At 44.0% G+C, this 25,543-nt stretch overlaps 7 protein-coding genes across 7 annotated transcripts; 5 read left to right on the top strand and 2 right to left on the bottom strand.

The window, feature by feature from the left end:
- Positions 1 to 237: 237 nt before the first annotated feature.
- Positions 238 to 867, top strand: LOC141838269 (uncharacterized). The gene has a single exon (XM_074725703.1). It carries the CDS (start codon positions 265 to 267, stop codon positions 694 to 696), a length of 432 nt encoding a protein of 143 aa, XP_074581804.1. The 5' UTR covers positions 238 to 264; the 3' UTR covers positions 697 to 867.
- Positions 868 to 879: 12 nt separating this feature from the next.
- Positions 880 to 1,921, bottom strand: LOC141838260 (uncharacterized). The gene has a single exon (XM_074725691.1). The coding sequence runs from the start codon at positions 1,805 to 1,807 to the stop codon at positions 1,109 to 1,111; it is 699 nt and encodes a 232-aa protein (XP_074581792.1). The 5' UTR covers positions 1,808 to 1,921; the 3' UTR covers positions 880 to 1,108.
- Positions 1,922 to 3,761: 1,840 nt separating this feature from the next.
- On the top strand, positions 3,762 to 5,870 carry LOC141838211 (uncharacterized). Its single transcript, XM_074725625.1, has 7 exons — positions 3,762 to 3,778; positions 3,810 to 3,945; positions 4,049 to 4,166; positions 4,377 to 4,512; positions 4,598 to 4,686; positions 4,943 to 5,076; positions 5,157 to 5,870. The coding sequence occupies exons 1-7, from the start codon at positions 3,762 to 3,764 to the stop codon at positions 5,823 to 5,825; spliced, it is 1,299 nt and encodes a 432-aa protein (XP_074581726.1). The 3' UTR covers positions 5,826 to 5,870.
- A 1,971-nt stretch (positions 5,871 to 7,841) lies between these two features.
- LOC141838201 (cytochrome b561 and DOMON domain-containing protein At5g47530-like) lies at positions 7,842 to 9,458 on the top strand. The gene is made up of 2 exons (XM_074725615.1): positions 7,842 to 8,630; positions 8,716 to 9,458. The coding sequence occupies exons 1-2, from the start codon at positions 7,920 to 7,922 to the stop codon at positions 9,262 to 9,264; spliced, it is 1,260 nt and encodes a 419-aa protein (XP_074581716.1). The 5' UTR covers positions 7,842 to 7,919; the 3' UTR covers positions 9,265 to 9,458.
- A 4,131-nt stretch (positions 9,459 to 13,589) lies between these two features.
- Positions 13,590 to 16,220, top strand: LOC141838278 (alanine--glyoxylate aminotransferase 2 homolog 3, mitochondrial-like). The gene is made up of 9 exons (XM_074725714.1): positions 13,590 to 13,903; positions 14,079 to 14,312; positions 14,405 to 14,575; positions 14,703 to 14,846; positions 14,999 to 15,178; positions 15,247 to 15,472; positions 15,561 to 15,674; positions 15,757 to 15,843; positions 15,914 to 16,220. The coding sequence occupies exons 1-9, from the start codon at positions 13,661 to 13,663 to the stop codon at positions 15,955 to 15,957; spliced, it is 1,443 nt and encodes a 480-aa protein (XP_074581815.1). The 5' UTR covers positions 13,590 to 13,660; the 3' UTR covers positions 15,958 to 16,220.
- A 431-nt stretch (positions 16,221 to 16,651) lies between these two features.
- Positions 16,652 to 19,270, top strand: LOC141838137 (cation/H(+) antiporter 15-like). The gene is made up of 3 exons (XM_074725541.1): positions 16,652 to 16,879; positions 16,957 to 17,970; positions 18,059 to 19,270. The coding sequence occupies exons 1-3, from the start codon at positions 16,652 to 16,654 to the stop codon at positions 19,268 to 19,270; spliced, it is 2,454 nt and encodes an 817-aa protein (XP_074581642.1).
- Positions 19,271 to 19,934: 664 nt separating this feature from the next.
- LOC141838129 (clathrin heavy chain 1-like) lies at positions 19,935 to 25,522 on the bottom strand. The gene is made up of 16 exons (XM_074725528.1): positions 25,438 to 25,522; positions 25,208 to 25,291; positions 25,006 to 25,140; positions 24,868 to 24,930; positions 24,688 to 24,792; positions 24,425 to 24,537; positions 24,076 to 24,328; positions 23,807 to 23,943; positions 23,443 to 23,721; positions 22,356 to 23,358; positions 21,770 to 22,255; positions 21,452 to 21,622; positions 21,193 to 21,378; positions 20,683 to 20,805; positions 20,479 to 20,589; positions 19,935 to 20,387 (listed from the first exon to the last, which is right to left on the bottom strand). Exons 1-16 carry the CDS (start codon positions 25,501 to 25,503, stop codon positions 20,226 to 20,228), a joined length of 3,477 nt encoding a protein of 1,158 aa, XP_074581629.1. The 5' UTR covers positions 25,504 to 25,522; the 3' UTR covers positions 19,935 to 20,225.
- Positions 25,523 to 25,543: the final 21 nt, after the last annotated feature.

Here is a 25,543-nt window from a genome sequence, read left to right as displayed (position 1 = left end):
TTTCTGAAGTCTTAATTAGTTATCTTTGTGGTTGGTTGGCAGCTCGTGCATTGACTCAACCTCTAATTGACAATTCAATGCACCATTCATCTCCCATCTATATAATATTCAAAAATTAAATAAATGAAAGCAAACCATTCTGCTGACCATTTAATTATATAGTTTGTAGTTTGTAGTTACGAAGGATTAATGAGGGAGAGCGACTCGCAATCATGTTTCTTTGTGTATAAATGCTTCTCCGCTCGGCTCGCTTTTACACCGACAATGGCTGCAATGGAGCTGATCGAGAAGTACAGGGATGGCGCCGAGGTCTACAGCGGCGACGCCATCTGCAAGGAGAAGACGATCGAGGCGATGCTAGAGCTGTGCCTGCCCACTGGCCTGCTGCCGCTGGAGGACATGGTGGAGGTGGGTTACAACCGCGAACATTCCTTCATGTGGCTGACGCAGAGGAAGAAGAAGGAGCACATGTTCAAGAAGATCAAGCAGATGGTGTCCTACGCCACCGAGGTGACCGCCTTCGTGGAGGAGCGCAAGCTGAAGAAGATAACCGGGGTGAAGGCCAGGGAGCTGCTGATCTGGCTCTCCGTGGTCGAGGTGTTCATCGGAGATCCTTTGTCCGGGAAGATCACATTTAAGACCGGCACGGGGCTGTCCGACACCTTTCCGGTGTCGGCTTTCGAGCTCGAGCAGTAGAAGACGACGCAAATTTGTGGTGAAATGAAGATTTAAGCGTAAACTAAACTTAATTAAAGTCTATGCATAATACAAAAATTGGGGAAGCTTCGTTATGACTATGGAACTTCCTTTTTGTTCTTAAGGATTTGTATTGTGATTGTGTACCCTCTTAATTTCTTCTTAATAATATATTCTACGCCTTTCCCGCTATACCAAAATTTGCTAAGCTTTGTTTATCTGGAAGGTTGGTACAGAGAAATTATGTCAATGAGAAGAAAGGTGTAGAGATAAATAGAGATCTATTACTAAGCCATGGCATACAAGATATATTTTAAGCAATCTGAACAGGGAAACTACAGGGCAGAGCTGGACTTTGAACAGCTAGTAGATCATCTATCATACATTGTCATCAATTATCCTTGGACAGTACCTATGCTCCATTTCTGGTAGAGTGATAAGAACAAGGTCCAACTGAGGCTCCCGTATTAATCCTCGAATTATTGTTGCTTACTTTTCTTGCACCGCCCTTGGTTGACCACTTCACACTGCCACTCTGTTCGCCATGCACCACCGGGACCAAGTACCACCACATCAACATGCAGCACACGGCAAACGCCCTCCCAAACACCACCAGACCGAACAATTCCACCACCACCACCAAATGCCAGTAATAACGCGCCGTCCAATCCGACCTCTTCTCTGCCCTTTCTCTTCCGGACGCAGTGCCGGCGGCGACAGGCGGCGGCGGCGGCGGTGGCGGTGGCGGCAAGACCTCTGTTTTGACGCTTTTGGAATCGAGTGGAGGCGCCTCTGACCGCGACATGGGTTGCTTGGTGGTGGATTTACCGTCCTCATGCTTCTGGTCGAGCTGCTCTCTTCGGCCCCGGAAAACGATGGGAATCAAGACGTCGGAGTCGGAGTACTTGAACTTGACCATCGACACGCCGTCCGCCTTCTCCATGATCTTTGTTCGTCTGGTCTCCAGCTCGCTCAGCAAGGTCGAGTACTTGTCGAGTCCCCTCGTCGAGTAGGGATTGCTGCTCTTCTTCTTGGCCTTGTTCATGCTTCCCGGTGTCGCTGCTCCGCCATGGCCGTCGACGCTCTTCTGACCTGAACTCCCACTCACCATGATTGATTAATCTACTTTGGTGTAGCTGACACAGAAAGAGAATCGTTCTCCAGTTCTTATAGTTGTGAAAACTCTTATCTCAGAATGGAGGTAGTCAGCAGTGGTGCTCCCAAAAAATTGCCGAGGCAATTAATTTGCGTCCGACAGTCGAAGACACGGTCAAGTTTATTGGGGTGTGAATTGTTGACGACTTGAATTCATTTGATCTCGGCCAGGCCATTTGATTTGGACTAGCAACTACCAAGCCGCAAGCAGCCACAAACTTGGTCGTCGAGATCGATGAGGGATAGCAGCCGAGGACACTGAACATACGCTTTGTAATTATCTCTCACTGTACCGTGCAACATCAAGCAGAGTGTCAAATAATGGTGGGCATCACACACTCTTTTAAACTTATGAAACACGTCCAGCGCAAGAAGGACGTTGATTGAGTGCGACTGTTTGTAGGGCAAAACTTCGAAACTATATGTCCTATTTATTACACCATTGATTCGATGCACAGTTACAGTTTGGAGAACTGAAGTTCATCGAAAATTAAAACACTAAATCGCCTGACTCGTTAAGAAAATATATTGACCAGGGAGCTGGCGACAGCTGAGATTTCAAATTCATAAAGAAATGAGATCGAGAAGCATGAAAATACTTCTCAATGCTGAAAGAATCGACAAGGAAAACAATCGCGCGTCTGGTACTACCAAGAAGTCATCTATTTGTTCAGCTGGGTCTCCACAGTGACAAAGATCGATCCTACTCTTTTTCTCTTCTTTTGAACCAGTCAAGTCAACCAGCGTTCACATTCAATTGATTTTCGTTGCTGCTGCTGTGCTTCAGCTTTATAAATGATCAGAAAGCAGTACAAAACCTTGAAGAAATGATTCACCATATGCACTCGCGATCTGGGGGACGACTTGATTAGTTAATATAATCTCCATCCATCATGATCGCACTGCGCTGCATTGAGTAGCGATGCATGAAGGTGGACGCAGGGGCGGGAATCTCTCGCCATCCCGTTGACTACAAGCAAATAGAAGCAGGAGGTAGAGTCCAAGCGTATTTGGACGGAAGCTGCAGCCAGCAGTGACAATCTCTCGTCGTTTTCGAAAGTAGCTGGTAGGCCAAGCCAAAGCCTCCACCTCGCAACCGCTACAAGTACGAGTGGCAGTGGGAGTGGCCTGGCAGGGGGAAGCGATGTTGCTGCATGCGCTGGGGATGATCCAGTTGTGCTGCAGCTCTTCGAAGTGGGAGTCATCACTCATCAGAAAAGGAGTGTAGGTGTAACAGCTGCAAGCATTGCTGCGTCCAAGTGTGTTAAGCAAGGAATGGAGACGGAATGCAGCATTGATTTAGAGTATGTGCCATTTGGCTCAAGCTTCAGTATCACGGCCAGGCACCAGACACCAGGCGTCAGGTGATGACACAAACTACGCGATCTATGAAGATGGACTGATATACAGAGCAGGTCAAAATCTATATCAGCTACAAAAGGTCCCTGCGCAACAGGATCAGGTGGAATGGATTCAGAATAACGCTGGGCAGATTGTACGTCAATTTGAGCTCAAATACATCATTTTTCACTCTTTGGTTTGTACATCAATTTGAGCTTTAATTTGCTTATCCTTCCTCACTCTTTGGTTCGTACATCAATTTGAGCTCAAATTCATCATTTTTCACAAGTATTTGATGTCGATTAATTTAATTCTTCTCCCTTCCCTGTAGTCCGGTAAACAGAACCAGTTTTCGTCCAAGAAAATGGAGAAATTTCGAAACCTCCCTGCTTTTTTCTCCCCAGCCCAGTTTTTCTCTCCCCTGTTGCTTCCCAGTGGTAAGTCGGGCTCTGCCCGGTTTGTGTCCTCTCCCAAAGCACAAGTACGAAACAACTCGCTTTCTTGGTCGCCACTATAAATACCAGCATCACCTCGCCTCACATGCCTAAACAATTATTCCCCTCAGGTTTATGCCTTCATCCTTACCTCATCTCCAAGTGTTTCAACATACGCCTGCTTCATTCTCCTTTTCCTGTTTTCAACTTTAACCCCTCTGTGATGACGAGATCTACTACAGAGAAGAAAGAGCCCAAGGCTCGAGTGGAGGAAGTTCTCAGGGCCCTCAACAAACAAGCTCCTCTCACAGTGGAACAGGTGAAAACTTCTGCACGCTCTCGCTTTTCCCACAGTGGCCCCTCACGAATTAACCATACATGCATGAACAGTATAAGATTTGTCTTATTATCGTCGATGCCAGGGCAAGTTCTGTAGCGATGCTTGTGTGAAGCTCTTCCTGCGAGCTAAAGGAGAGAGCGTTAAGAAGGCGGCCAAGCATCTCAGAGCCGTCCTTTCGTGGAGAGAGGCCATTGGAGCTGGTAACTTCCTATAGCAACGTAGATCAAAAGCAGCTGGTGTTTTCTATTTCACTATTTTGATCATGTCTTAACTTTGAAATATATTTTGAAAAAAAAAATACTAGATTTTAATTTGACTGATTCAGAAGTATACATTCCCATTGGATTTCCATATGATGGTGTCTGTCCGTGCTAACTCCTGTTATCTCCTCTGTATCAAAAACCTGACAGCGCATTTAATGGCGGACCAGTTCTCCACCGAGCTGGCCGATGGGATGGCGTACGTAGCAGGTCACGACGACGAGGCCAGGCCTGTCGCAGTGTTTCGCATCAAGCAGGACTACTTCAAGTATCAATCTCAGAAGCCGTAAGGAATTAAGCAAGCTTTCATTTCTTCACTTGTCTGATTTTGCTCTAAATATTTATTCTTATGTTACTTGTGCTTCTTGCAGACTCATCCGGTTCTTGGTTTTCACTCTGGAAGTGGCCGTCTCATCCATGGCCAGATCCGCGGATCAGTTCGTGCTTCTCTTTGACGCCAGTAAGCTAATAAAGCTCACTTCAGTTTAAGAAAAATTGAAAACATGAAGTACTAAAGAGTTCAGTCTGAAACAGAGGTTTTAGTCGATAACAAGCTAATGTTCAGAGTACTGCAAACTCTTTTTACAGAACAGTAACATTCTTTGAATTCCCAACGTTTCAAAAATTAATGAACAGTGAGATGATTTGTTTTTTTCTGTCTCGGATTCAGGAAGATTTAATGTGTGTATTTATGGGCGCGCTGCCATACGTTGCAGGCTTTTTCAGGTCACCGAAGGCTTTCCTCAGCCTGTTCTTGGGGACGTTGAAACTTGTTTCTGAGTACTACCCTGGGCGCCTTCATAGAGCCATCGTGATCGATCCACCCTCGCTCTTCTCTTGTCTGTGGAAGGTCTACAATCAACGCAGTCTGTTGGAAATTAATGCAGCGTGATTAAACTTTGTTTACTTGTTTTGTAATCGATTGATTAGGGGGTTCGGCCTTTCGTCGAGCTGTCCGCCGTCACGGCGGTGGTGTCGTCGATCGACTACGAGGATTCGCTCGAAGGCGCCACCTTCGCGTCGTCGCGCGGAAGGACGACCTCCCTCCGCTTCGACGCACCGGTTGGCGGCGGCGGCGCCGCCAAAGTGGGCGGGTCCACCTCGTCCCGGTTTTCCGTCACCGTCTCCCACCTCAACTCGCTGAAGCCGTGGTACTTGAGCACCACCACCACCACCAGCTCCGTGGTGCCCACCGCCAGCCCCTTTCTGATCGGCGCCTCCCCGTTAACCACCCGGTCCTTCTCCTTCACCTCCCCCGGCGCCTCCCGATCAACAGCTCGCGTCGTCGGTGCGCCTCCGCCGTCAGAGACGCCCTCCAAGCAGCGGCCGAGGACTCCGATGCCATCATTCTTGCAGTCGCCGTCGGCGCTGTTCTCGTTCAAGAAAGAGGGCCACGTCAGCCGAGCGGAAAGGGAGAGGGAGGCGAGGGAGGCGTTCCTGCCGTTCATGAAATTCTACCGGCGGCCGTACGACGAGGCCGCGTACCGTAGCAAGCTGCGGCCCCCGCACGGCGGCTTCATCTCCCTCTTCTCCTTCCGCGATCATCTCAGTCAACGGTGCAACAAGTCTCATGCTCTTCCTGCTGTCATCTCAACGTGAACCTAGCGCCGTCGGCGGCCGCCGCATTTTAGTTAAAATGTAAGAATCGACCTGAATCTAAGAAATGATCCGAAAAGTTAAAATATGATCTTTTTGAGTGTTTAGCACTTTCCTCAGCTTTCTGACACAATTATACGATGAAATCTATTTGTTTGAAAGTTGATCTTTGCAAAAATCTATGAAGTTATCATAAAAATATTTGCAACAAATTAAAATAAAGATGTGCCAATTTGGGAAGCTGATGCGGTGCGGTGCGTTGGGTTAGATCAATATTAAAAATGTCGGACTTGGGCGGCGGCGCGGTGCGCAAATCTTAATGGTCGATTTTCGGTTCGACGCCGTCGATCGAGCCCTTTTACTTTTCGGGGACAAAAGATGTCGGCGAGGCTCGCTGCGGCCGTCACCGACGGAGGGACGCATTTAATTCGGCGCAGCACTGTCCACAACGGCGATCCACCGGATTGGATCTTATCGTTTCTTCCCGCAAATGAAACCCTCGATCTGCATCTGGATCTGAGGGACTGAAATGCCGAAATCCGCGACGGAGAAGAATCCAAGGTTCTTTGATCTTCTATTTCGTTTTCCGCTCGCTTTTGCTTTGTTTGATTGAAGAAACAAGCATCCCATTTTCTTTTGTTCTGTATAATCCATCCCCTACCACGTTCTTTGCTGTTCGATTTAGTGGAAGGGAAATTTATTTCTGAGATTGCCGTAGAATTACATTTGTTTGATCTAGTTTTGGATGGGAAGGGAACAAAATTACGGCTGTTCTTCCTCTGCGTGAAAGATGAAGTCAACAGCTTTACGTATACAATGAAGTGCAACTCTGCAAATTGGCGCAGCAGTTCTTCATTATCTTCCTTGCCTCACAAAGGGCATGAAGAACCATATCCAACAAAAGGTGGTGTTATCAGCTCAAAACCATATTGCCGGTGCATGCTCGTCTCCGACATGCCTATGCACTTGAACATTTGTTATACATAGTTTTTGGGAAAGCGCATTTGGTTTAATTTTCCCCCTAGATCAATGCTGATCAATCAGCCAATGCTGAAGGCTCAAGTTATGGCATGGTTGAAACTGACCATGCATCAAGATTCGGCTCAATTTTCCTAAGGTATGATTACAATATCCAAAATTATCGGCTCCTTGTCTTGTTGCCTTGAATTTTAAATGTAGTATTTTGTTGTTTAACAAAACTTCTGAGAGTTATCTAATATCAAGTGCTTTTACTTTTGATAATGGTATGCATTCTGATCGGCATAATCAAGCAAAATTAATATTCAGGCCAAGTTAAATAGGATGGAAGTATCATGTTGCAGGTGTGTAGAAAAAAGAAGAGTCAGGGTTTCTTATCAATTTCTCAAATTCATTAGTTTCTTCATCCAATGATGTTTGTTGCATTAGTCATCGAAGATACAAACTAACATCGACTAGAGAGTGCATGTGATCTATGTTCTTGTGAACATTGTCTTCCACTCATCGTTGTGTGTAGTTGCCTCTGTCTATTGATAAGTCATAAAGAGGTCTCCTGTGTCATTAGAATTCATGTCAACCATAAAAGTTCTGCTGTTCCAACTTCATGCTATGTCGACACGACTTTTCAATGTTATGGTCAGTGGCACAACAATTGATCCGGCCTTATAATGGTTTGGAGCTCTATGTAACTCACACCATAGTATTGATAATCACTCATCTTGCATTTAGTTGGACTTGTTCAACTTTTTTGTTAGCAAGGAGGTCAATCGTCTACTCAATTAGATTGAACACTACTTTATTTCCATAAAGCCACCCAAATATATCCAATTATTTGCTCATCAACTGGTCATGTCGACGTAGGAAGGTATCAAAAGAAATTAATGTTAGTCTTTTTCTGCAAGGGACTCGTGGGGAATGGTAGCTGATAAGAAGACAAAAGAAAAGAAAGTAAAATTCTCATGTTGACTTCGCCAGTTAAATTGATGGATGAACAACGAGTCTGAGGTAGGTTTTGAATGGAGAAAGTCGCGTGGCCACAGAGGTGTGGAAATTGGCCCGTGGCATTGTCTTCCAATTTCGTTGTAGAAAATCACATCCTTTCCGTTCTCTGTTGAAATTATGAAACTAATTCCAATCCTCTTTGTGATCCTCCCTCGACCTGGATTTCTGAAGCCATCCTCATCGATTCCCCTCCAAGCTTCGGCCATGGAGCTTGCCGTCCTCTTCCTCGTCGTGTTCTCCTCCTCCTCCTCCTTGTTGCTGCACGCCACCGCCCAAAGGTGTGATGATGCGATTACCTCCTCCGATGGCAAGTTATACACTGCCTGCAACGTCCTTCCCTACCACAGCGCCTCCCTCCACTGGAACTACCATGCCTCCAACGGTACCGTCGACATCGCCTACCGCGCATCGGGGTCCTCCTCCAGCTGGGTCGCCTGGGCCATCAACCCCAACAGCACCGGCATGGTCGGCGCTAACGCTTTCCTCGCCTTCACTAACAGAAGCACCGGCATCGTCGTCGTCTTCGCCACCCGCTTCGCCAGCACCAACGTCCAGGTCGCCGACGTCCGGGACGAGGAATTGGCCTTCCCGGTGCACGAAAAGCGGGCGGAGTACTCCAGCGGCTACTACACCATCTACGCCTCCCTGGAGCTGCCGGGAAGTAACACGAGGCAGAACACGGTGTGGCAGGCTTCATCGAGTTTTCGAGACGGAGTTCCCTACGGTCACCCTCTTGACGCAGCCGGCATGGCGTCGATGTCTACGCTGGACTTCCTCTCCGGTCAGACCGCTTCCGGCGGAGGCAATTCGAGGCTGCATCGCAAGAACGTACGTTTGTCCAAAATTCGGTCTTTCTCATCCTGCATCCAACTTTTTTAAATCTTTTCTGATGATCAATTGAATCCGCCGACAGATTCATGGAGTTATAAACGCCATCAGCTGGGGAATTCTCCTGCCGACTGGAGCCATCCTCGCAAGGTACGTGAAGGTGTTCCAGTCCGCCGACCCGGCGTGGTTCTACCTCCACGTCGCTTGCCAGTGCTCGGCCTACGTTGTCGGCCTCGCCGGTTGGATTCTCGGCCTCAAGCTGGGCAGTGAGTCGAAGGGAATCACCTACCACAAGCACAGGGACATCGGCATCGCCCTCTTCTGCCTCGCCACCGTGCAGGTGTTCGCTCTGTTTCTGAGACCCGACAAGGACCACAAGTACAGATGGTACTGGAACCTCTACCACTACGCGGTCGGATACGCCGTCATAATCCTCAGCATCGTCAACATCTTCGAGGGCTTCGATATCTTGGACCCGGCCAAGAAGTGGAAGGACGCTTACATCGCCGTCATCGCGACGCTGGGCGGCGTTGCGCTAGTTCTGGAGGCCGTTACTTGGGCCATGGTTACCAGGAGGAGGAGCTCCGAGAAGCCTCATCATGGTGGCAATACCGCAAACGGGGTTTATGCTTGAAAACTACATTAACAAAATTCTGACAGTGAACGACCTCACTGCAAGCTAGCTCCACTTAAAATTGAGATTAGTCTATGATTAAATATTATGAAGGTTAGCATCATACATAACATAATCATATAATTGTTAATCATAAGGATTACAAATTAATTATTATACTCATCTTCCTTTGCCTTGTACTACTACATTCACAAAATGCTGCTAAAAAAGATAGATTTAATTTATGGCAGTGCACTAAAACGAGGCTTGGAATTGATCATTTGTTCTGTGGGATAAAACCATGCTTCTTTGACGTCGCTTGTTCCCTTGCGTTTCCCCAATTTTCCACATTGTCTCGGAGCCATTTGGATGGAAACTCCACCTAATGATCAAACAACAATAATAAAAGCGTTTCTGCCATACCACACCTCTCTGTTGGACTCGTACTGCCATCCTCATGCTCTTCTCCTCTTTGCATCTTGTTTGGATATATATATTAGCCCCTGCTGCATTTGCAGAAAAACCAATCTTACAAGTTTCCACAAATAAATTTCAATCAAAAAATTAAAAACTAAAAAATAAAAAATGGTATACTCGATAGAAAGAAGCTAAATCCTTAACTCTGTGCATAAACAAACAAACAGGGAGCTGTTCAGCTAAAGTCAAGCACAAACAAAAACTCAAATCATAGCAAGGGTTCGATCCAAATCAATGCTCTCTGGTTAACTACATAGGCAAACTCCAAGAACGCCACTAGTTTCTGAGGCCACGTCTGATGCACTTGATAATTGGATCCTTTCTTCTTGTTTGTTTTCCTAATTTCAGCCAGTTTATACTTAGAAATGAATTGGTGGAGTTCAATCTGTCTCAACGTTGTTAAATTAAAATGGTCATTAGTTTAATTAAAGCTTAAACCTGCGAGTGAAATGATAAAGAATAGATAGATGGATAGAAAAGAGAAAAGAACAAATGGATACGCCAATCGATGCGTGGGCGCATCCATGCGTCACTGTTATGATCGCCGGAGCTGAGGACGTAGAGACAAACGTGCTCTTCTGGGTTTTGCCCTGTTACGTTCTTGCCAAAACATGGCCCTTCATTGTATGATTCATCAAAGCTTGATGAAGGAATCGTAGGATAAAGCAATTAATTAAAGGTTAATGCTAGCTGATTACTTCTAAGTTCAAAATTTGGAAGTAGCTCATGCAAATTCCATGGGGGAAGAAGAAGTTAAAGAGGGGAAGGGAACGTACATGCTCCAAAACCAAAACGTGAAGCTAGCGAAAAGCAGACAGACGAGTCGCATAAAATCGATCGTATGCTTCCCAAAACTCGCCGCCAAATGCAAGCCTCCAAGCTTCCTTTGTTCCACTCTCCCCGCAACTTTCTCCCTTTTAAAGTGGCCTCTGCTCCTGCTCCCACCCACCAAACAAACGTCTCCTGAGATAGCCTCCAATTCCTTTCCTCCTTGGATTTTGCACTCCTGCCATAGATTCTCTGCCCTCCCTTTCCCCACAAATTTAATCCATTAATGCAGGAGGAGAAGGGCCTCGATCCCTATAAATAGCAGCACCTACGAGCTGAGAGCTCCAATTCATCATCATCCGCCTCAGCCATGGGGGGAGAGAGCGTCTCGCTCAATTCCACCATCGCTCTGCTGCAGGAGAGGTTCAAGAAGCTGGAGAGAGTGAGGGAGATGCGAGAAGAGAGGGAGCTCCACAGGTCGGCGACCAACAGGGGAGCCCAAGTCGGCTTGCAGTCGTCGGATCAGCAACCCAAGTGGCTGTTCCCCGGCGCCTCGGCGCCGTCGTCCGGACAGCTCCGCGGCAGCCATGTCGTCGACACCTCGCTGACCATCGGCTCGTGGCATCACAGCAACGAGACGGACGTCGACACTTCCCTTCACCTGTAGCCATGCCTGTGTCATTAATTAGTATGTGCATCCAAGTAGTTACGCACTGTAAATTAACTTCTCTCGAGAAGTGTTGCGACTGCAATCTGCATGCGTTACTGTACTTGATATGAAGAGATTGAAGGGACGTACTGCTCAATCATTCCAACTTAGAATGTGAAGAATAGTGGGGGTTTGACGGAAGTGAGAGTGATAAGTGTTCGACAGAGGAGATGGAATTCCTGTCGGAAAAAATTAGTAAACGACGGATATAAAAAGCTCATCGTCTCATTCAGTGAATCAACCATGCGTCTGCATCAATGTTTTCTGGCGTCTGTACGCAAGGCTTGGCGTTTTCTTGCTTGAAGCCACGGATCATCATGCCTCTGCACAATGTTTTCTGGCGTTTGTGGCCGAGGCTTGGCGTCTTGTAGGCTCAGGCAACGAAGTCCCAAGGAACCAAAACGAATCTAAAGCAACAATATCAACTACGTTACCAATTTTTTTCACATTCAAAACTAACTACAGTTTGCTTGATGTGATGTGATGTGAGGATGATAAATGAGGTTTTTAATTTGTCATTTTTACCTTAGATAATAAAAAAATACTTTATAGTTTAGGAAAATACCTCGTCTGAATGACCTAAATAGATCATATGGGTGAGATGAAGACAAGAATGCTAGCTTAGGGACATGTGGAGTACTTCAGTTCTATCAAGATGCTTTTTTTTTTTTATAACCCTAGTTAAGTAGGAGCACTTATGTAGTTTAATGGTTCTACTCTCTCCTTCAACAAAATTCTACAAAATACTTAGCATGGAAATCAAGGTCTTGGCCAAATGAAAACCTTTTCATTCAAGTACTTAATGAAATGATTTGGCCTGAGTATCCTTTTTGTTGTTCAGTTACATAGTGAAAATCTTTGGCATGGAGTTCCAGTCCTTTAGGATATAGTACTAACCTCAATATATTGATAATCTGCATTTCGTCTTTAATTTCATCTATTCTAGAGCTCTGGTACAGAATCGAGCTATCCATGGACCTAATTTGAAGTCTTGAATCCACAAGCTTTCATATTACTCGAGTGTGTAACTTCACTATTTGAGCAATGACATCCATTTATAAAGTAGAATCGCGATCATTGAATTCTGTGAGCCTTTCTGACCATCGTTGAATATCCTCTACAACCTTCTTCTCAAAACTCAAATTCCTACTTATTCCAGGAGTCACAGGCTATGAACTAAAGAACAGATATAATTAATAAGCATATCGTTGCAGACTACAAAAAAAGTAGATTTTTAGAGACGAATTTTTGCGACGAAAATTTTTCGTCGCAAATTTACAACTAATTTTGCGAACTCATTTTTCATTGCAGATTAACAACGAAATTTGCGATGAATAAAAATTTGTTGCTAAATTCGCAACAAATTATTTTCGTCGCAAAATTCGTTGTAAATTTCGTCGCAAAATCTGCGACGAAATATTATTCGTCGCAAATTTACGACAAATATAAATTTAGTCGCAAAACGCCGGGATGAAATTGAGATTCGGCGATATTTGGTGACGAAAATAAATTCGTCGCCAATTTGACGATGAATAATCCTTTCGTCGCCAAATCGGCGATGAATAGTCCTTTCGTCGCCAATTGACGACGAATTCTTATTTTCGTCGCAACATTTGACGACGCCTTGATTGCAACGAATTCAAATTCGTCGTAAAACAATTTGCGACGAATTTTTTTAAGAAATTCGTCGTAAAATTCATCGCATCGCAGAATGCTGTTTTTTTTTTTTTTGCAGTGGCATGATCCTCTTCCATTGCTTGACATCTCTACATCAAAAATTTGTAGCTGCAGTTACAAAACTCCCACTATATATTCAATCTGTTTGTCGTCTGACTTAAAAAGTTGACACATGATAATGTGATATGGTTGGGAGATGAGTTTCTTTGCATATAAATATTTTTAAAGCTATATCATGCATGACGCCATTCAAAATGTCGTTTACGTATATAATATAGCAACAAGGAGAAATAGGTCGAGTTTTAATCAAACTACTTCAAAAGTACTTTGTTTTATTACCAGTAAATGCACGCCGAAAACAAGTTTATATCATGTTGATGAACTCATTTTCATCATTTGTATGATGTTTTTTTTTTCAATCCAAATGAATGAGCGTCCCTGAGCAGTTCATCCATCGCCATCTGCTTCGCCCCAAGCAAACACTAACTGTGAGAAAGGACAAAAAGTACCTAAGAAAGTTTTAGAAAAATTCATCAATTCCAGCAATCTCACGTCAACTCCAGCACAAACAACAATCCGGTGATGATTCATCAGTATTTGCAGGATATCTGAGTCACAGCGCATCAGTAAGTGAGCGAGGAAGATGATATGCGATACGAGGGCAAAGTGGTCAGGGAAAAAAGGCAGCTTTCCTATTTAAGTGCCCCTCTCTTGATCAGTCTTCTCTGAGCGAGAGAAGGAAGCCATCGAGGGAAGATCACGCCTTTCTTGCGCTCCCCTGAAGCGATGAAGAGACTTATTATTCGACAATTTTCATCATCTTCTTCTTCTTCACGGAATTTTAAGAGGGTCTTCTCCCGATCTTCGGTGGCAGCGACAGCCGACGAGAATGCCGCCGCCGCTGTTCTTTCCAAGATGCCACGTTTCGACTACACACCGCCTCCCTACGACGGGCCACGGACTGAAGAGATACTCCGCAAGCGGATCGAGTTCCTCAGCCCCTCCCTGTTCCACTTCTACAAGAAGCCTGTGCGTTTGCTTTCTTACCCTCTTTAACCCACCAAAATCACAGACGGATAGTGAAAAATAAAATCAGATTATATCACTGAATTGACTATTGCTTCCAGTAAATTGTCAATCTTCTTCAAAGTAATTTAGGATTTCTGTAACTTGATAGTATATAATTCGCCTTTGTGTTTTGTAGTTGAACATTGTTGATGGGAAGAAACAATACTTATTTGATGAGGATGGTCGCCGCTATCTGGATGCTTTTGGCGGTATCGCTACTGTTTGCTGTGGCCATTGCCACCCTGACGTTATTGAAGCAATAATCAATCAAACAAAACGACTTCAGCACTCTACTGTTGTATATCTAAACAACGCCATTGCAGATTTCGCTGAGGCGTTAGCTTCGAAGTTGCCTGGGGAATCTCAAGGTGTAGATTTTACTTTTTTTCACTTAGACGTTTGTTCTCTACGAGCATCCTTTTTTCTTAGTGTGTTTAAATTGAAATCTTATACGCGATACAGGTTGTATTTTTCACAAATTCTGGCACTGAAGCAAACGAGTTAGCCATGATGATTGCTCGCCTTTATACTGATTGCCATGATATCGTATCGCTCAGAAATGCATACCATGGGAACGCTGCAGGGACAATGGGTGCAACTGCTCAATGCAACTGGAAATTCAATGTTGTTCAGGTGCATGTGTTGTTCACAGATTGATAAAACTTGTGATATATCGAAAGAATTGTTCAAGCTCTAAAATTTCACTTTTATCTAAACAATCAATCTGTCGATGAACGATCTGGCATTTGTTTCATCCCAGACTGGAGTGCACCACGCTTTGAATCCAGACCAATACAGAGGAGTTTTTGGTTCAGATGGAGAAAAATATGCTAAAGATGTTGAAGAAATCATAGATTTCGGTACTTCTGGGAGAGTTGCAGGTTTCATTTCAGAAGCAATACAGGTGCTCAGATAATTCTCTTCTTTTATATGCCACAATCAAGTGAGATCACTGTTTGTGAAGATAGAACAAGCATTTGAATTGCTTTACATATCCTATATTGTTTCATTTTCTTCAATCAAAACCTTTTTTTGCATTGGTTAACACTTAAACAGGGAGTAGGTGGAATATTGGAGTTGGCACCTGGTTATTTGCCTTGTGTATATAAAACCATAAGAAAGGCTGGAGGACTTTGCATAGCCGACGAGGTCCAAGCAGGATTTGCACGCACGGGAAGCCATTTCTGGGGTTTTGAAGCTCATGGTGTGGTGCCAGACATCGTCACAATGGCCAAGGTTGACTCTGATAGTTCTTAACTGAATTCTAACACTTTAAGTAATTGTTAATGAAATTTTGCTTGCAGGGTATTGGAAATGGTATGCCTTTAGGTGCAGTTGTTACTACTCCAGAAATTGCTCAAGTTCTAACTAGCCGATGCTACTTCAACACCTTCGGCGGTAATCCGGTCAGTACAGCAGCTGGTCACGCTGTGCTCAAAGTGCTCGAGAAAGAAAAGCTTCAGGAAAATGCATTGATCGTTGGATCTTACTTGAAAGATCAACTCAAGGCACTTCAAGGAAAACATGAAAGTAAGTCAGTGCATGGCATTCTCACAATAACTCTAGTTTCAATTGTCACAGTGATAGTCTGATATATTCATGGGTTTGATGATCGTAGTCATTGGCGATGTAAGGGGAAGAGGGATGATGCTCGGAGTTGAGTTAGTCACTGATCGCCTCGAGAAAACACCAGCAAAAACAGAAATCTTGCGTGTGATGGAGCTGATGAAAGGTAAGAAATCCTTCAAACTGTTTAGCTTCTTCCAACATCTGCATTGTCTGTTCTCTGACAAATCTGGGTTTCTCGACGACAGACATGGGTGTGTTGGTAGGAAAGGGTGGCTTTTATGGTAATGTCTTCAGAATAACACCTCCTCTCTGCTTCTCAAAAGAAGACTCAGGTGTGGCTTCTTTTCTTCAGTTTTTGTTGTACAGTGACGATGCACATGCATATAACCTTATTTGGTACAGATTTCTTCGTGGATGTCATCGATATCGCACTTTCCAAGCTATGAATCCTCTCTTCTGATCTTGTCGCTGGATTGTGAATGCATCTTAATAAGAGCTATATATTCTCAAAGGGAGAAGATGAGACATCACCTCGTTGTCCCTCGCCTTGTCAGTTCTTGCTTGTTTTATTGCGTTAGGCATAAACATACATGGTCGGCAATAGATTCAAATGTGTTTGGCGACAATGAATGCAAAAGACTTTCACAGTACTGTAACTCTATAAGATTATCCTCGGTGATGAATCATGTTAAAACGGTTTAGAAATCAACTTCCACAGAACGTACTTGAATTTGATCACAAAGTTTGCAATCACTTTTATCGGTTTAGAAGTGTTTCGGATTCTTTAGAAACTTGGTAGTGATGCAATACAGTGGAAGAATTAACTTCCAAAAAATAAAGCGGTAAAATTAGCGCTGCCCGCAATGGAAGGAGAGGAGGGGACAGGAGTACCATCCAATCCTGCGAATTTCCCACGTCCATTATTAAATCTAGTTCGCTATTTCCATGGTCGAAACCAAAGGTCGAATTGATGAGCGAGATCATAGCGCTATGTAATCTCCTTCCTCTTCCTTCCGAGAATAACCAAAAGCAGTTCCACCACTGCTCTTCTTTCTCCGTCAAAACAGAAGATTATCGAAGAAGAAGGTGAAGAAGAAGAAGAAGAAAGGAGAATCAGCAACAGCAGCTGCAGCAGCTTCTATGTCACTCATCAGCTTCTCACTGCTCAATATTACAGGAGGGACTCCTGAACCAGTCTGCTATGAAAAAGGCATCGTCAACTCCAAAGGGTGGCTTCTCGGGGACGACCCTCTGAACTTCTCCGTCCCCCTCATCCTCTTAGATATTTCCGTTATTTTCTTGCTCTCCAACGCCGCCTATTTCGTCCTCAGGCGCTTTGGCCAATCGAGATTCGTCGCCGAGCTCCTTGTTAGAGCTAAATCTGTGTATCGACTGATCGATTGATGTGGAAGTAGCATTGAAGTTTTTTTATCTTGTTTTTGTAGGCTGGCATAATTCTGGGGCCTTCGATGATTGGGCAAAGCAGTGCATTTAGAAACGTGCTGTTCAAGGATTGGGCTCGTGTCATCCTCGACACCATTTCGATCACCAGCGTCGTCATGTTCATCTTCACCGTCGGCGTGAAGACCGACCTCACCCTGCTCCGCAATCCAGGGAGACGATCCCTGGCCATCGCCTTTGCCGGCACTATCCTCCCCTTCCTGCTCTGCTTGGGAATGTTCTTCGCCTGTCGGAAATCCTTCCCCAACGATGCCACCCAGGACTCGCTCCTCTACTTCCTCGCTTCGCGCCTCTCGCTCTCCTCCTTCCCTGTGCTGTCCACCGCTCTTGACGAACTCCAGCTGCTCAACTCCGAGCTCGGCCGCATCGTCATGTCGGCCTCGCTGATCACCGACGTCATGGATTGGATCGTGAGCGCGGTGGCGTCGGCGATCGTGATGATCACCAGGGCGGGCCACTCCGGCTCCGCGGTCGGGATCATAGGGTCGCTGATCTTTGGCATCCTGTTCGTGATCTGCTTGGTTCGGCCGGCAGTGATGTGGGTGTCGCGGCGCACTCCGATAGGGGAGATGCTGTTGGAGTGGCAATTCCTCACGCTGTTGCTCACCGTGCTGGTGCTCTCGGTGGCGACGCAGATGCTGGGGTTCAACGCCATTCTGGGGCCTCTGCTAATGGGGCTGGCCATCCCGGGGGGGATGCCCTTCGGCCAGACCCTCACGCAGCGGCTGGAACCAGTGTGCATGGGCCTCTTCCTGCCCATTTTCAACGTCCTCGCCGGCTATCGCACCGATTTCAACGACCTCAAGAACGTCAGCTCCTGGGGCCTCATCGAGATGGTAGTCGTCCTCTGCGTCATCGGCAAGCTCGTCGGCGCGGCCGCCGCGTCCCGCTACTTCGGGATGTCTACCGTCGACGCCATCTCGGTCGGCCTCATGCTCAACGTCAAGGGAATCGTCGAAGTTGCTGCATTCAACACCTATGCCTGGGGCGATATTCAAGTGAGCAATTAATTCCCTTTTTTTTCATCAATTAATTATGTGCTTTTTTTCACAGCGCATCGAATTCAAATGCTATAGCTCCATTTAGATTGCATCGGTGGAGCACTTCTCGATGCTGATAATATCGATCATGGTGATAACGGCGATCGCTACGCCGCTGATCAAATACCTGTACGACCCCAAAACGCACTACGTAGCGCGGAAGCCGCGGACGCTGCAGTACGCGAACGCGAAGCCGAACTCGCACCTGCGAATCATGATCTGCGTCCACAGCGATGAGAACGTGGCCCCTGTCCTCGATCTCTGGACTATCACCCACGTCACACTGGAATTCCCCGTCACTCTCACCGTCCTCCACCTAAACGAGATCGCCGGGCACAACCTCCCGGTGCTCCGCCCTTACAAGCCGAGCCATCACTCCGCTCCGGTCACCCCCTCCGACCACATCATGAAAGCCTTCCGCTACTTCGAGCAGAAGAACCCGGAACCGGGAGCCATCACGCTGCATCCCTACGTGGCCATCGCTCCCTACGCTACTTTGTTCAACGACGTCTGCTACCTCGCGCTGCAGCGCAATGTCCACTTCCTCCTCCTGCCTTTCCACAAGATCAACGACGGGACACAGCAGAAGGTGAACTACGGCCACCAGGCCCTCAACCGCAACGTTTTCGCCTACGCCCCCTGCACCGTCGTCGTCTTCATCGACCGCAACCTCGCCGGCGCCACCTGCGCCAACACCAACCACCTCCTCAACCGCCTCGTCGTCTACTTCCTCGGAGGCGAAGACGACCGCGAGGCCCTCGCGCTGGCCCTACGGTTCTGCTACAACCCCAACCTGCAGCTCACCGTCGTCCGCTTCCTCCTCCTCTCCCCCGGCCGCGACGAGCCCGTCGATAAGCAGAGCATGGACAGGGAGGAGAGGCTGGATGAGGAGACGATGGAGGGATTCCGCGAGTTGTGTAGGAGCCAAGAGAGGATGCAGTACTTGGAGAAACACGTGGTGGACGGGGAAGGCACGGCGGCGGTGATACGGGCCATGAGCGAGAAGTTTGACCTCCTCTTCGTGGGGAGAAGAAAGGGAGTGGATTCGGAGCTGACCAAGGGGCTGACGGAGTGGTGCAAGGAGTGCCCGGAGTTGGGCATTTTGGGAGATATGCTGGCGACATCGGAGTTCACGGAGAAGGTCTCCGTGTTGGTGGTGCAACAGCAGAAGGGATACAAAGGAGATGGAGGAGGTAAATTGGAGTCGTCAAAGAAGCGACAAGCAAAAAAGCTGTCTGGAGTAACAGTAGAAAGATAAGGATCATCTTTTTTTTTTTCTTTATTTTCTTTTCCCCTCAATTATTTTACCTTTTTTTCTTCTGAATTCTGTTTTTTTGTTAATTATTATTTTGTTTGGCCTACATTGGACTTCGGTATGATTATTACACCAATAATTTTTTTAATTTTATAGCAGAACAGAATTTCATCTTTGTTTTGTTAGTGAAACTGTGAATGGCACACTATATACATTGTAGAAATAAAGTCAAGATATTTTCTTGACTTCAGTCAAACTATAATCATTTTTTCTACATCATCTTAGTGGTCTCACACTATCAATCTTATGATCATTTTCACATGATCGGTTCTATGACCGTCTATAAAGAAGTAAATCAAGAAACTACAATCGATCATAAAGGTATTGCTTGACTTCGTCAAGATCTCATGAATTCTAACTCACCGACCGTCTCCCTCTCTTCAGCAACTACGCCAGCAGCTACGTGGTCCGACTCGCCGCTAGCGTCGCCTGATGAATGCACGCACTGCAAATGAAATACCTTTTGCTTCAGCTCTAACACCTGAACAAAATTAATCAAACAGTTATGCAGGATATTATTCAATTTCCATTTTGGTTTGTTTTTTTTTCTTCTCTTGATGGATAAGCAATATCAATAGGAAAGGTATCCAACAAAGAAACTCATAAATAAAGCTGCAAAATCCGATTAAACATCAAATGAAGGAAAAACAATAGTTTACTCTGCGTGAGGAGATCCTATACAAGTACAATAACCACTCCATCTTATGATCACACAAAAACCTGAGTTTGACCTCAATCGCAGTCAATCACTGCTTCAAAAAAGAAAAAGAATAAAAAATGTATGAAAATACTAACATCGACAGAAAAAAGACTTTGACTGCTAATTTCATTAACACCCTCCGAACATCTACAAGTACATTCTAATTGAGTTTACATGGTATGCCAATCTCCAAAATTCTCAGTAACTTCCCATGGGAGGCATGCCAAAGGGTGGCATGGGAGGCATTCCCATGCCGCCCATTGGTGGCACCGGTGGGGGTCCATAAACTCCACCCATGGATGGACCTCCCATACCAGGCGGAGCTGGCAATGCAAGGGGCAGCAGTTGTGCGTACATATTCTGCAGAGAAATCATGCCCAGTTTTAGTTAACAATGCAACATCAAGACTAGCACTGACAAAAAACAGTTACAGCTAGGAATCCTTAGCTACCTGCTGTGCAACCAAATTCTTTTCTTCCGTTTCTTTAGCCTTCACGTCATTTTGTGCCTCAATCTTATCTTTTACAAGCTCATCAACTTTACTAGTGTATTCACGAATAAACTGCAAATGCAACACTTGGTATTAAGCATACATACATTGAAAAAAGAGTTTATTTTTTTTTCCAAAATGCAGCAAACAGGACAGAACAATCACCTGCAGCAAGTATGGGAAAGCAAAATCAATCATATTGTTCATCCAGGCAAGCTCAAGGGCAACATCAGGACGGATCAAGTCATAACAAATGAAGAGGCAAGAAGCAAAGCATTCTTTCTTTCCCTGTAATACAAAACCAAGAAATCCATCAGCTGTCTACTAGAGAATTTAATGCAAATGGACTGAATGTTTATTTTCCTTTAGGAATGTAGACAAAGACTGTTTGCAGTTCTACAAAGAGAAAAAACAGTTAACATAATAGTAAAGTAAAATAGGAAACCATGTACAAAAAAATATAGTTAATCCTACCGTGCTTACAATCCACATATATAGTAAATAATTGCTTGTTGAAGCTATTTATGTTGTAATTCAAACATTATTATGCAAAAGAAATTTCTTTTAGTCTAGTCATGCTAAACAATCTCTTTTAGATATGAAAACATCTTTCCAGAGGTTCCATACAGAAATGAAAGCATCTTTCCAGAGGTTTCCTACAGAAATGTACTTCACCTGTTCAATAAAATAAACAAGCAAATCTTCTGAAAGTTCACGATCACCAGACTGAGAACATGTCTCCATTGCATCTTTGTAAAGTTTGTCTTTCTTGGATAGTGCAATGGATTGCTTCCACCTTCCAGCTTTCTTATAGATATAAGCAGCAATTCTTCGCATCTCAAGAAGCTCATGTTTTTCAATCTAAATTTGGAGAAGACAATTCTGAGAAGATTCATAATCACAATTATAAACTGTAAAAAAAGGGCAACTTTACCCGTTGCGCAAGGCCAATCTGATCAAAGTTGTCATGCAAGTCAACTGATTCACGTAATCTATCATAGTCTTCCTCCTCGACATAAATCTCATTTAGAGCTTCATTGACGGCAGACACATTGTTGCTTTGAACAGCAACCATATATGGCTTCACAAGATGCAAGTGTCCAGCCTGAAGCAATAAAGTGTTGGGGATTCAACTCCTAACTTTATATTAACATATCATTTTTGTATACAGCAAAAGAAACAGCTGGATTTACTTCTAAAAACTAAAAGAATTGAGATAATGCAGAAAAAGATTACAAGGACAAATATTCACCTTTCGCATAATATCTACAACACGAGTGTGGTCCACACGAAGTGCTAGCACATGCAACACATCATTAATAAGGTCAGGATGTTCTTGCAGGTAGAAATGCACAGCTTTGTAATAGAGCTCAACATTTGCAACTTTAACAATAACATCTTTGAACTGCATATGATCCCATGCATCTGGAGAATGGTTCATAATAGTCGTAGCAGCATTGTCAAATTCATCATACTGTATATACAAATATGTTAGCTCTTTCCAGTGATGCTGCTCATCACAAGCACGGATAAGCTTGGGAATGTTCAATCTGGTTGAGAAAAGTTTAATGTGCTCCATAAGTTTTTCAGGTCTATATCTAGCATACAAGACTCCCAGTTCTGTAAATATGCCCATGTGTGCACGTTCCAAACCAAGACCGCTCTCCATAAGGGAAATTAACTCATTGAAGCAACCTCTGTTCTGATAGTATTCACTGACCTCTTCCAGGTCATCCACCTAAAAAGACCAGCAGATAACATTAGATCTGAAGCAAAAAAACAGTACGTTCTTGATTAACTACGAAAATAGAGTATTGTCGATATGAGGAGAAAGCTACCTGGATAATTATATTCAGACCACATATTTGTGCCAAGCGGAACTCCTCGGCATCAACACAAGCAAAACAAACTTCCTTCCAGGTCTTGGAGCTATTCGCTTTGCGAGCTGCATCAACAGCACCCTGGAACTGCTTCAGCTTAACAAGCGTACTAGCCAACTTCGCCCAGTTAGAAATGAAAGCAAATATGATCTTTGCAGCTTCATAAAGAGAATCATCAAATAGCCGATCTCCAACATTTTGAAGGTTAGCAACATTTGGCATTAGAATAAACTCCTCAATATCCCCTAGCCTATCAATCTTGGCATATGCAAATATAAGTTCACCATCCACTTTTGGCTCTTTAAGCTTTTGTCTAACCATCAACAAGTATTTCACAAGATCATGATAAACATTGGTACCTTCAGCAGCCCGAATGACATCGTGGAACTGGGTTTCATCATCAGCACGGATGAAAGACTCAATAGCATCGCTTACTAAGCCTTCCCGTAATTGTGCTTTTGCAACCTGGCTCCATACAGCATCTTCCTCAACTCGGAAGGCAAACTCTACAGCTCTCTCTATGCTTTGGATATTGTCCAGAAGAACATTGACAGCTTGAACATTTAAATTAAATTTCTTAAAAATAACAAAGCCTTCCTCATAAAGTTGAGCCTCAACTGCCACCTCACCAACTGCAGGGCCATCAAAATTATCTAACCTATTAATGTAATCCATGACCCTTGGCGGATCCGCTTTAATAGCTGTTAAAATTAACAGGTTCTGCAAATTGAAGTTTCCACTAAAGGCTGAATTCTGTAGCACAATTTTCTCAAGTAGTTCAATAAGTTCATGTGGAAGATCAGCAGTCATGAAAGCCTTAACAGCTGAAGAAACTTGCTCTGGGCTCTTGCTCTCAGGCAATGCAGTAGAAACAACTTGATCGATAAGTTGTCTTCTATATTCATTTTCAGGTTGAAGAACTTGCTCCCATAAATCAGCATCCATCCTTTCAACTACATATCTGTCACCAAAGAAGATGGCAAATCTCAAGTAAATAATCATTACTAGGAAGGAAGAACCTAACAACGTAAACTTCAAATTCTACCTGGCTTGAAGTTTGAACAATGAGTTTTTGTTAGTGACATTTATCAGTTCATCGTCACATTGACCTCGCCTGTATGCAACAACTGCCAGAGTAGGATCGCGTTTTTCACAATATTTACCAACAACACGTGAATCATAGTATGGGTTAGTTGTAAGAAAATGCTCAGGGTTGTTATTGCTGTCAATAATAATTTTCCCCAGAGCATTATGAACATGAACATCTTGGCTTCCCTCACTAACAAGATGTTCCAGAAATTGCGTGAGCAACTGCAGACGATTCCTGTTATCCATGTGGAATGCTAAGTATAATCCAATTTGTCCAACAGCATATTTCTAAGGGCATAACAAGGGTTACTGCTGCATACCTCTTCTCACACTCAGCCACTAGAGGCTCAACCGGCAGGAGAGAACGGACAGAAAGAATCAAACCTTTGATGAAATCTTCAGGACATTCATCATCCAGCAGCTGCCCAACAACTAAAGGAGCATTTCCTGGGTTTACCTAAAATATAACAGCCCACGAGAAACACAAATGAATAGGTTAATAAACCTCAAATGACCAAACTACAGTAACTGCAGCTAGCTGACTACTGAAGATAATAAGACAAAAAAATGCAGTTTAAATAAATCTTACTTTCTGAACATAACCTTCAATGTAGCGGAGCATGTTGTTTGTGTATAAATAGTGAGTCAAATCTGGAACAAAACCAAAACGATCACAAACATTGATCAAGGGCCTTGCATCTGGAAGTTTGGCTTCCATCAGAAAATTCTTAGTTTTCTCAGGGTCATAAAAGTTGGACTCTCTTGTCACACGCTCGACCTCTTTTAACTGTCCAGTTTTTGCTGCTGCTTCAATATACTTGAAGTGTATATCGGGATCTTCACTGTTTTGATCCAATAAAAATAACAAAGGAAAATATCAGCATTCTTATCATATTTGCAGAGTGCAATCGCTGAACAATCATAGTACCAACTTGTACCTGGAGCTTAAATAAGATCCCAAGAAAAAGTATAGTCCTTCATATGACTTAAATTGCTCAAACAGCTTTATGCAGGAATCAACACCTAATTGCTCAGAATATTCCTTGGCAGTCTGCAAAAAGGATATTATGAAACTTAAAAAACTCCACCTATAGTAGGAAAGAAACTTTGATCAGAATGAACTAATCAGAATTTCTATTCTATGATTGACAAGATTAAACATCAACTTTAAATTAGACTAATTCTCCTGAATCAGGACTACCTGAACAATTATCTGAAGGTTCCCTCTCAAATTAACAAGTAAAAGGTCCTTCATGCACTCAAGAGCCCACTCTTTGGACAGTGTCCCAAAGAACTCAACAAGCGCCTACAGTGAGGTAGTCTGACTTAATAATTAGTACAAATATTTAGCAAAGCGACAAGATTCAGCATGCAAATTAACCTGTGGTTCAATGGCATGAGTATTCACAATGACACGCTTGATATCAGGTAACTCTGAGTAGTGCTGCATGATTATTTAAATTTGATTAACAATTTGTGATACATAAACCTTGCCAGCAAATAATTTCCATTGTTCCACCTGAAGTGCTCGGATATATAATCCAGCTTTTTCACAAAGTTGAGCAATACGAGGTCTATCATAGTGACTAAACATTCCATTAGCCAATATAGCATCTGCTACGTTTGGATATGTCACCAAGTTAATCTCTAAAACCTGCAATAGTTTTGAGGTCAGTAAGAAAGATTGCAAATGAATAGTAGATATTCTTAAACTGAGTTACCTTGGTTTGAAGGAAACCATGCTCAGGTAAATTTGACTTCAAGACATCTAACAAAAAAGCTGTTGCCTCTCGAATCAGATTTCTCTAGTAGAAGCATAACCAGCAAGAGAACAGAATTATTTTAGCAATACAAAAGACAAAAACAAAGCAAGGTAGCAATGTAGTAGATCATCTCTATAACAAACTTATACTTTCTGCATAAACTGTGATTACAAGGGAAACATCAGAACCTGAAGAAAAAGATCTGTGATTGTATTGTAATCAACTGGGCAACCTCCCTCCATTTGAGACATCATAAGGGCAAAATTTACTGCTCCCTGAAAGAAAATTTTATTG

The sequence above is a fragment of the Curcuma longa genome, chromosome 1 (genome assembly GCF_044706935.1).
Source record: "Curcuma longa cultivar G26 ecotype Majalengka, Jawa Barat chromosome 1, ITB_CL_G26_1.1, whole genome shotgun sequence".
Taxonomy (NCBI): domain Eukaryota; kingdom Viridiplantae; phylum Streptophyta; class Magnoliopsida; order Zingiberales; family Zingiberaceae; genus Curcuma; species Curcuma longa.
Note: the sequence above shows the minus strand (reverse complement) of the source record. Positions and strands in the feature narration are given on the sequence as shown.

Excerpts from the sequence above, each read along its gene's own strand:
- LOC141838137 (XM_074725541.1), top strand. The coding sequence starts at position 16,652 with ATGTCACTCATCAGCTTCTCACTGCTCAATATTACAGGAGGGACTCCT. Across the intron at positions 16,880-16,956 it reads GATTCGTCGCCGAGCTCCTT|GCTGGCATAATTCTGGGGCC; the intron begins GTTAGAGCTAAA and ends TTGTTTTTGTAG. Across the intron at positions 17,971-18,058 it reads ATGCCTGGGGCGATATTCAA|ATTGCATCGGTGGAGCACTT; the intron begins GTGAGCAATTAA and ends AGCTCCATTTAG.
- LOC141838201 (XM_074725615.1), top strand. The coding sequence starts at position 7,920 with ATGAAACTAATTCCAATCCTCTTTGTGATCCTCCCTCGACCTGGATTT. Across the intron at positions 8,631-8,715 it reads CGAGGCTGCATCGCAAGAAC|ATTCATGGAGTTATAAACGC; the intron begins GTACGTTTGTCC and ends ATCCGCCGACAG.
- LOC141838211 (XM_074725625.1), top strand. Across the intron at positions 4,513-4,597 it reads AAGTATCAATCTCAGAAGCC|ACTCATCCGGTTCTTGGTTT; the intron begins GTAAGGAATTAA and ends TGCTTCTTGCAG. Across the intron at positions 4,687-4,942 it reads CGTGCTTCTCTTTGACGCCA|GCTTTTTCAGGTCACCGAAG; the intron begins GTAAGCTAATAA and ends CATACGTTGCAG.
- LOC141838269 (XM_074725703.1), top strand. The coding sequence starts at position 265 with ATGGCTGCAATGGAGCTGATCGAGAAGTACAGGGATGGCGCCGAGGTC.
- LOC141838278 (XM_074725714.1), top strand. The coding sequence starts at position 13,661 with ATGAAGAGACTTATTATTCGACAATTTTCATCATCTTCTTCTTCTTCA. Across the intron at positions 14,847-14,998 it reads TCATTTCAGAAGCAATACAG|GGAGTAGGTGGAATATTGGA; the intron begins GTGCTCAGATAA and ends ACACTTAAACAG. Across the intron at positions 15,473-15,560 it reads ACTTCAAGGAAAACATGAAA|TCATTGGCGATGTAAGGGGA; the intron begins GTAAGTCAGTGC and ends TGATGATCGTAG.
- LOC141838260 (XM_074725691.1), bottom strand. The coding sequence starts at position 1,807 with ATGGTGAGTGGGAGTTCAGGTCAGAAGAGCGTCGACGGCCATGGCGGA.
- LOC141838129 (XM_074725528.1), bottom strand. The coding sequence starts at position 25,503 with ATGATGTCTCAAATGGAGGGAGGTTGCCCAGTTGATTACAATACAATC. Across the intron at positions 24,931-25,005 it reads TATATATCCGAGCACTTCAG|CACTACTCAGAGTTACCTGA; the intron begins GTGGAACAATGG and ends ATAATCATGCAG. Across the intron at positions 24,329-24,424 it reads GGATCTTATTTAAGCTCCAG|TGAAGATCCCGATATACACT; the intron begins GTACAAGTTGGT and ends GGATCAAAACAG.